The sequence below is a fragment of the Peromyscus eremicus genome, chromosome 7 (genome assembly GCF_949786415.1).
Source record: "Peromyscus eremicus chromosome 7, PerEre_H2_v1, whole genome shotgun sequence".
Classification (NCBI taxonomy): domain Eukaryota; kingdom Metazoa; phylum Chordata; class Mammalia; order Rodentia; family Cricetidae; genus Peromyscus; species Peromyscus eremicus.
The window spans coordinates 85,869,935-85,879,190 of NC_081422.1; the positions used below are offsets into that span (position 1 = coordinate 85,869,935).

Sequence of the window (9,256 nt, forward strand, 5' to 3'; positions counted from 1 at the left end):
GGGTGTGAAGAAGAAATTCCTACCACAATCACTGAGATTTAAGAATCTTTAATAAGGTACGAAAGATTACCAAACAGTTCTGGAAACTAAAGTGTACATACGAGTTTTTTTTTTTTTTTTCTAGCCATAAATACTGAATAGCTGTAACATGGATAAACCGGGCCCTTTACATGCGGATAAATATGGAAACTAGGAATTATATACATTGTGTGGTTGTATATTTTGCCAAAAGCAATGGACAGCTATAGTTTATATCTTTTTTTAATATCACTTTACATAAACAAATGGAACAGTTTGACACGTAGATCCAGGCTCGTACTATACGAATTGTTGACAGGACATGAAACAACATTTTACTGCACTAAAGTACTCAGACTTTGGGACGAAATGTTTGCACTTTATACAAAAAAAGCACATTAATATCAATAATATTCTGTTAGGTCGACGTGAGACTGTAATCGTACAAAGTAGTTCACATTTTGGTACACATTTACTAGAACATTCTCGCCATTCAGTACAAACAGTTGGCTTTCGGCCGCCCACCCCTCCCCCTCCCCCCTCCCGCCGGCCCTCCCCTCCCCAATGCAAAGACCACCACGCCACGATCCCACCCACCCACTCCAATCGAGATGTAGCTATATACAGAATCCAACAGAACAGATTTAAGCTAATAATTCTGTATTTACAAGAAAGTAAAACAAGAAGATAAAGAAAAGCTGCAGCCCCAGAGAGCTTGTTCTGATCCAACTAGAAATTGGCCCTCAGGGCCTTTGGCGTTGTTCGGTCAGGCAGCCGCCTCCTCTTCCACCCCCTCCCGCTCCCTTCAGCTACCAAGCCTTTTCCCAAAAAAGAAAAAGAAAGAAAAAAAAAGAAAAGAAAGAAAAGAAAAAGAAAAGAAAGGGAAGAAAAAATGAAAAGAAAGAAAAGTAAAAAAAGAAAAGAAAAAAGAAAATGAAAAAAATTTAAAGGCTTGCTGTTTCCTCTGTTTTACTCAGTCCTGGATTTACCGGCAGATTTAAAAACAAAAACAAGCAAACGTTCGCGGAATCGGGACGAGGGGTGTTTTGATTTTCAGGATTCTTTCAATAATATTGTGTGTACGCGTGTGTTCAGTCTCTTAAATAGGGTTTGGCATGTTTTGTTTCTGATTTTAAACGTACCATTCGTTAAAATTGGAAGAGAGCGCGCTGTGGCCGGCTGTGTGGTGGACCGCGGAGGAGGAGGGCGACATGGAGCTGGTGGTCGGGTTGTCTGTGGTGGGAGACACGATGGTGGGTGGCGTGGACGACTCGTACCCGGAGCTGGCGGCGGGCGAAGGCTGTGAGCCCTGAGAAGAGGACTCGTGGACCTGAGAGAATAAAGTTGCGTTTTAATGCAGATAAAGAGCCAGCCCGGCGGCTACCCAAGGCTACGGCCGCGGTGCTCCCCCTCCCCCGGCCGAGCACCCCCTCCCCTAACCCTCCCCGCTCCTTTCAAAGCCAGGGATCTCCCAGACTCTGGGTAGGCAGGACCAATGGGACTTGGGCTTGGTTCTCTCGGCTCGGCCCGGCACAGCCACGCTCCGGGAGGAGACTGTGCCCGAGGTACTCACAAAAGAAAAAAGAGGGAGGGGGGCTGGGAGAGGGGGGGAGGAGAGCTGCTTTCCAGGCCAGAGTCTAGGAAAGTTCACTTCCTAAAGTTTGCCTGCCCACTCTGGGGAGAGCAGATGTGGAGTGCTGAGCTCAGGACCGCGTCCTCGCCTTCCCCGGGGCTGCCCCGAGCAATGGCGGCGCTTACCGCCGCAGCCTCGGCAGCCTCGGCTCCGACAGCGCGGCCTCGGAGTCACCGCACTGATTTTTACTTTCGTTATGAAATAGTCAGTTTAATTGGCCTCGCGTTCGTTCCGCTATCTTTCCCGCCCCTGCTCCCTCGGCCCAGGTCCACCGCACAGAGTGAAACTGTCGGCCTTTCCGCCTCCTGCGGCTCCTGCCGCCGCCCAGAAGCCGCTCCAGAGTGGCTGGCCCCGGCCCCAGCGCAGAGAGGGCTCCCGCTGGAAGGCGGGCGGCCAGACCGCGGCGGCGTTACCTTCATGTGTTTGCGCAGAGAGCTGGGGTGCGTGTAGGACTTATCGCACATCTTGCAAAGGTAGGGCTTGTCGCTCGTGTGCACATGCATGTGCTTCTTGCGGTCGCTGCTGTTGGCGAAGCGCCGGTCGCAGCCCTCGAACTCGCACTTGAAGGGCTTCTCCCCTGATGTGAAAGTTGAGAAAGAGATGGGTCTTGTTTAAAATAAATCAGTGGCTGTTTTCAAGGTTTAATAGATAAATCTTAACAAATTAAAATGCTCGTTGCCCAAGCGTAGCCCTTTCGAGTTTAAAAATCTGGGGTTTTAAGAAACCCATGCATCTGTAGTGCAACGATGAATATTTTAACTATACTTTTTAACGCCCAAGACAACTATATCTACATTTTATTTTTGCTTTGTAGTGGTGGTAGTAGTAGCAATACAAGCAGCAGGAACAGTTTTTTTTGTTTGTTTGTTTGTTTTTGTTTTTGTTTTTCCTGTTCAGAATAGCGGCGCCTCTGGATGTTGGCTTTTCTGCCCAGGTTTTTACAGAGGTCACCCAAAGGCTTCTACTTAGCTCTTCGTTCTAATTTTCAGGACCAGGTCGATTCTCTGGCTTTGCTCTTCCCTCCTCTCTCTTACCCCTCCCAGACGCACTGTACCCCCCCCCCATTGCCTCTTCCACCCAACTCCACTCCACCCCCTACATACATCACATTTTATTGCGTGATCTGGAAAGTGGGGGAGGGGGTTTCCATGCCTAAAGTTCTTACCTGACTGGGCCATTAAACCTAGAGTTCAAATCGGGTTCTCTTCCACCAGACAATGTCCAAATACAGAGGGCCATCAGATCCCCTGACTCTTGGGCCCACACGACCCATAATTTCCACACACACACACACACACACACACACACACACACACACCTTCCCACCCCCACGCTCTCCTGAAGGCCTGAGTTGCCTGGAACTTGTTTTCTTATTTTTGCTGCTGCTTTGTTTCTTTCTAAAGCTTTCGACTTGTCGGTATTTTTAAAGGCCAACTCGGGAGCCCCGCATTTTAAGAACAGTCTCTATGCAGTGTAATTGACAATTAGGATTTCTGCACCTTCCACCCAGTATCCTCACTCCTCAATCCCAACGCGTCATTTGTAAAAATTTATGTCTTCAAATATGCATAAACCTGATGTCCTCAGATTCGAATTATACCTCCTACCCCAACTCCACTCACTGCCTGTTTCTTTCTGTTTCTACATCCTTTAACTCAACCTCAACTTCCTCCACCTTTTCCAGCAGAAGGGACTCAACAAAGTCCCAGAGAGGGTAGCCACCAGCAAGCGTTTAGATTTGTTTATAGCTGGAGCAACCGGCTCCTCCACGGCTGCTCTACACAGGCCACCTCTCCGGGATCAGAGCTTGCTTGTCAAGCGCTGGGCCAAGCCAGACCCGGCGTCCCGGCTTCCAATTCTCTTTATTCCTTGTTTTTAAAACCTGTATGCTCAGATCCTTCTCATCCACTCTCTCTCTGTGTTTGTCTATATTTTCAAGACCCGAACTAAAAATCAGATCTGCCTGTCTCCTGGAACCTGAGGCCCAGACCCCAGTGAGGCAGGGTTTGTGCCTCTCAGCCCTTAACTTTCTCGAATCTCGGCCCGGGTGGGAGGTAGAATGTCCTACATTAATTTCCATACCTGTGTGCGTCCTTTTGTGGATCTTGAGGTTCTCTGAACGCGCGAAAACCTTGCCGCAGCCAGGGAACGGGCAGGGAAAGGGCTTTTCGCCGGTGTGCACGCGGATGTGGTTGACCAGTTTGTATTTGGCTTTGAAGGGCTTGCCCTCGCGTGGACACTCCTCCCAGAAGCAGATGTGGTTGCTCTGCTCTGGGCCGCCGACGTGCTCCACGGTGACGTGCGTGACCAGCTCGTGCATGGTGCTGAAAGTTTTGTTGCACGACTTTTTGGGGTTGGCCAGCTGCTCCGGCTCGATCCATTTACAGATGAGCTCTTGCTTGATGGGTTGGCGCATATAGCGGAAGAAGGCGCCAGCGCCGTGGTGCGCAGCCATGTTCACGTTCATGGGCCCGTAGCCGTGAAGCTGAGGTGCGGCATAGTGCTCGGATCGCGGGCTGGTCACCTGGCCGTACTGCTCCGGCCGCGGGTACATGTCCCCGGAGAAGCCTAGCCGCATCTGCCCGTTGACCACGTTGGGCGATGCGTGGCCCGCCGCCTGCTCGTGAAGCCCAGAGAAAAGGAGGTGGCCCGCGGCGTCCGTATGGCCGTGTGGGCCCCCGAAGCCGCCGGCCGAAGCAGCGAAGAGACTGTGCTGGGCGCTAGCTGCCGCCGCCGCGTCGCCGAAGCCCCGGTTGCGGAACAGAAAGTCCCGCGTGGAATTGAAAGCTGCGCTGGAGTAGGAGCCGACGTGGCCCGGGTGGTGATGGTGGCCCAGGGCCGCAGCAGCGGCGTAGCCGGGCGCCTGCGACGTGAAGGCTGTCTGGCCCGCCGAGGCCAGTTCGTGCGAACTGGGGTTGAGCTTGAAGGCGCCCATGCCGTCGGCGAACGGGTTGATACCCAGGCCCACGTCTCGCTCGGCCACGTCGCCCGCCGAGTGGTGCCGGGATGCGCCAAAGGTGGTCACACCGATCGCGGGATACTGGGGGCCGGCGTCCAGGAGCATCGTGGCTGCACGGGGCAAGCCCCGGCCTCCCCCGCCCCCCCCCACCCTCACCCGCCAAGGAGGGAAGATCAGGAGGAGGAGGAGGAGGAGGAGGAGGAACGGGAGGCGGAGGAAGAGGAGGAAGAAGAGGAGGAGGGAGGGGGAATCGACCCACCTAACGAAGTCTTAGCCAGCAGGCAGCGGCCAGGCGCAAGCCGGCGCCCGCCGGGCCAAAGGCACGCAAGCCGGATGACTGCCGGCCGGTAGAAGGCGGGCTCCGGCGCCTGCCGCTCCAACCGCGCCGGCCGGGGCTCGCACTTTCTCGCCGCTCAGTCTCTGCCGAGAGGGCCTCGAGTCAAGGCTGCCCGGGGAAAGGCATAGAACATCTCAGCCCCCCAATAAAACTTCTTCCCGGATTTGTGGCATAGAGGAATGTGAGCGCGAGAGCCGCCTCTGCTCGCCCTGTCTCCGTCTCGCGCAGCGCGCCCTTCCTCACTTCTCCACTAGTCAGTGTCTCTCTCTCTCTCTCTCTCTCTCTCTCTCTCTCTCTCTCTCTCTCTCTCTCTCTCTCTCTCTCCTTTCTCTCAGGATCTCCTCCTCGCTCTTTCACTCTCCCTTTTTCCCCCTCTCTGCTTTTTGAAAAAAAAAAAAAAGGGGGGGGAGAAAAAGCAAAGAAAAGGCGCAAATCATGCACAATATTGTCTTTTGCGGTTTATCTTCCTGGGGAGAAACTTTCACCTCCTCAGCCGGGCGGTGAGCGCGAGACTGATAGCAGCAATCATTCCTGCAGATAAATGAATTGAAAGGACGACACCGTCGTCCCCCCCCCCCCTTGATGAATGGGAGCAGGGGGAGGCGTCACGTGCGACCGACGCGGGCGACGATTGGTGAGGCGGCAATCCCCCCACACACCCCTCCCGAGGCCGCCGCGCCAACGAAGGGCGCGCGGTGGCGCCGCGCGCTGCTCATTGGCCCGCCCGCCTCATCAATCCCAGGTATTGTAAAGCGCTTGACATCCCCTTTTGACTAACAGGGCTGCCAGGAGTAGCAACTTTTTTTTTTCCTGGCAAATTTTTCCCCCTCTTCTCACGGAAAAAAAAAAAAAAAATGCCACGATTCCTTTTCCCTCTCATAGTCCTCTCTCTCTCTCTCTCTCTCTCTCTCTCTCTCTCTCTCTCTCTCTCTCTCTCTCTCTCCTACCCTCCCTTTTTCTTGGTCCCCCCTTCTAAGTTCTCCCCCCCTTTCACTCCCTCTTTCTCTTTCCCTCCCCCCTCACATTACCCCCCCTTCCCCTCCTCATCCCTCTGCCCCTCTCCTTCAAACCTCCACTGAGCGATTATAGACTAGAGACCCCCGGCGTCTCGTAGTGCAGCAGTTGGGGACCAGCTGATAAACACCCCAAAGGCACTTCCAGAATGTCCCGATTCAGCAACTTTCTTTTCTCCCTCCCTCCCCTTCTCCCCCCTTCAAGGGCAGCAAAGGAGGCTTTTGTTATTTGCTCCTTTTGAAGTTTGCTTCCTTTTTGCCGGGCCTCTCTCCTGTTTATAATTTAAGATTCGGGAGCGCGAGGGCACTCCACTCTCTTTCCTAGAAACGTGATTTCTCTGTGTCTCCCGTTAGCCTCAGTTTTCCAGGCTTCCTTCCTGCGTGCCCACTCACCCCCAAACACAGGTGGATGGAGCTCTTAAACTTTTCCCGGTTCCTGAGGTTTGTCGGGTTGGGTTTTGTTTGTTTGTTTGTTTTTGTTTGGATGGCTTCTTTTTTTTTTTTTTTTTAATGGCAGTTTGGAAACGCTTTTGCCGATTTCCCTCTCCCCTCACTATTTTCCCTTTTCTCTGGTCGGGTCCGTTGTCTGCTTTGCCCCCACCCCCAGCCCGCTCACTCTGCCCTCCAATTCCCATCCCCAGCCCCTTTCATTCAGGTAAAACTGTAAATTTCCAACGCGCCATTGTTCCTCTGGATCTCCCAAAGCTCCCTAGAGATTCCCGGAATACTTTTTTTGGTATTTAAATCCCCGGTAGATAGGACTAATGTAAATTCTGTGACATTCAAACCTTCTCCAGTTCACAAATCAGTCACCCTTGTCACAGTTATTGAAATTCCGCAACTTGCCACAACAAGACGGTGGAAAAAGCGGGCGCGGTCTTTGTTGCCGACCAGGCTTTTGATCGCCAGAGAAAATTTACTTACCTTCAGATGAGTGAGCAGAAAAAGAAATAACACTCCCTTTGATTTAGTTAGGAAAATGCAGACATTTGGATTCCGTGCAAACATACAACACTCGCTTGTTTTCGTGATGCGGCCCTCGATTAACCTGTCTTTGCCCAGCGCAAAGTCTATTCAACAACTGCGCGTAGTTGCTTTTTGTCCCATCCACAAAGAACCATTGACTATATATTAAAATGATTGTTGAAAGGTAGAGGAGTATGGCACGTAAAAGCAGGGGGAAAATCCCTGTAACTCAATCAATTAAACCGAGCGACATTTATACATTTCAAAAAATGCTCGCGGATGTGGAGCCGGGGGCGATGGAGGTTGCGTTTCTCCTTAGCTCAGTTTTAAGCCCATCAGCTTGGCCCAGGATTTAGCCTTAGCGCCTGCATATTCATTAGGTCTAATTATTTTCTAGTAAGGAAAACACAAAAAGCCAAGAGTCGGAATCCTTCAATTTGCCCTTTGTTTCTAACTTCATTTGGCTTCTTTGCAGCTGAATCAAGGCTCTAAACTCTTTTCCAGACAAAGGGACCTTCAACTCATCCTTTCACGTGATGCCCGGTTAGAAAACTTACCAAACAAAAGGAAAATGAAATGATATTTCCTCCCCCCTCCCTCTCTCTCTCTCTCTCTCTCTCTCTCTCTCTCTCTCTCTCTCTCTCTCTCTTCCCAGCTAGCTTCCTAGGGCTGGAGGAAGAAAGGTCAGCATTGGCTACTTCTAGCCTCCTTTCTGTTTGATCGGTTTTCTTCCCATATTCTGGTTTGGGCACAGTGAAGTAGAATTAGGCTGTCCTTTAAAATCTCTCTCTCTCTCTCTCTCTCTCTCTCTCTCTCTCTCTCTCTCTCTCTCTCTCTCTCTGACTCTGAAGTCAGACTGTGGCTTAGGATGGTTTCCCTGTGTCTGAAGAGACTGTGTTGAGCACCTGTGCTTGTGGGGCTTGAAAATAGAAATTCCAGGAAAAGGGAAAAAAATTAAGAATGTTCTGCCCCCAGCAACAAGTCTGAGTCCAGTGGCCCAGCACTTCTCACATAATCTGAGTGGACCCCTGTAATGAGTGATAAAAAGCTGGAGCAGAAGATGGTAGGGGCTCCTTTCTGACCTATCATATTTTGTTTAGGGGAAAAGATATACCAGAACCATTCAGCTCTTTTTGCTCCTACAAGGGGAAGTTGGATCCTAGAATTATGAAAATCTTATATTCAAGGAGATATTTCCTCTAGAGGCTGCACTGGTCTTTCACTAGGGAGAACAAATATTGAACCCACCTTGACTGCTTAAAAAAAAAAAATAGGGAGGGGACCTGAGGGAAGGGCCGCTGTTGGGAGAGGGGAGGGAAAATAATTCTTCAAAAAAGAAAGTCAAGCTTCTCTCCTCCAGTCTGTGGAAAACCCACCGAGGACGTTGACAGAGGGTATTTTTAGGAAGCCCATCCAAATATACAAGGTAAGAGTAAATGTGTGAGGGGGAAAAAAAGTTGTGGGTTGCAGAAGTTATCAAGTGGGATTTGCGGCGCTCTCTGCAGGAAACGCGAGCGGCTCCAGTTCAAAGCCACATGCACCAACGTGACATATAAGCCATTAAAATATCATCCTGACGGCTCATTTCTGCTCCATCATACATTCCCTAACTGCTTCCCCGAAAGCTGGAGAAGGAGAAATGAAGGATGACCGCCTCGGTGGAACCACAAAAGAGGCTTAGAGGGATGTGTGGTCCCCCCTCATCCATCTCAAAGTGATGTGCAGAAATGAGGTGATCCGGGCAACAGGTGGAGCAGGGTAAGTGCTTGAAACCAGGGGGTAAGACCGGGAAGACCTGTACCCCCAGCGGCCTTTTAGCAAGTGTTCTTGTGGGGGCCATAGGCACCCAAACCCCGCTGGGCGAATAGGCCCAGTCGGAATTTTTTCTCCATCTCTGCCTTCATACACACACACACACACACACACACACACACTCACACAGAGCCACCACGGGTACAGGCCCCACCCCACTGATTCTAAAGGGGGTGGGGAGGAGCCCTTCTGCCGAGGGGCAGCGTTGAGGATGAGTTCTTTCTTTCCTCCCGGGAGAAGTGGGTGCAAGCAAGACAGATGAGGCTCCTACAGGCGATGGTACCCAAAACAGCTTGTTGCCCGCCAGTCTTCCCTCCTCTTCTTTTATAAATTTGTGCCTGGTGTGTGCGTGCCCATTGTGGGCACAAGAAGGGCAAAACTTAGTCAGTTTTGCCATTCTTGATCATGGCGGAAACCGAGAGGGTACGGGTGAAGGAGCCCTTGAATGCTTTTCCCTCCCGCAAGGATGGCAGGGAGGGTTTCGGTTTACCCTCCGCAGGGTCAAAGAATCAAGTTAG

At 51.4% G+C, this 9,256-nt stretch overlaps 1 protein-coding gene across 1 annotated transcript; it reads right to left on the reverse strand.

Moving 5' to 3' along the window:
* Positions 1-1,103: 1,103 nt before the first annotated feature.
* On the reverse strand, positions 1,104-4,715 carry Zic1 (Zic family member 1). The gene is made up of 3 exons (XM_059267068.1): positions 3,734-4,715; positions 2,065-2,228; positions 1,104-1,348 (listed from the first exon to the last, which is right to left on the reverse strand). Exons 1-3 carry the CDS (start codon positions 4,713-4,715, stop codon positions 1,151-1,153), a joined length of 1,344 nt encoding a protein of 447 aa, XP_059123051.1. The 3' UTR covers positions 1,104-1,150.
* Between the last annotated feature and the right edge of the window lie 4,541 nt (positions 4,716-9,256).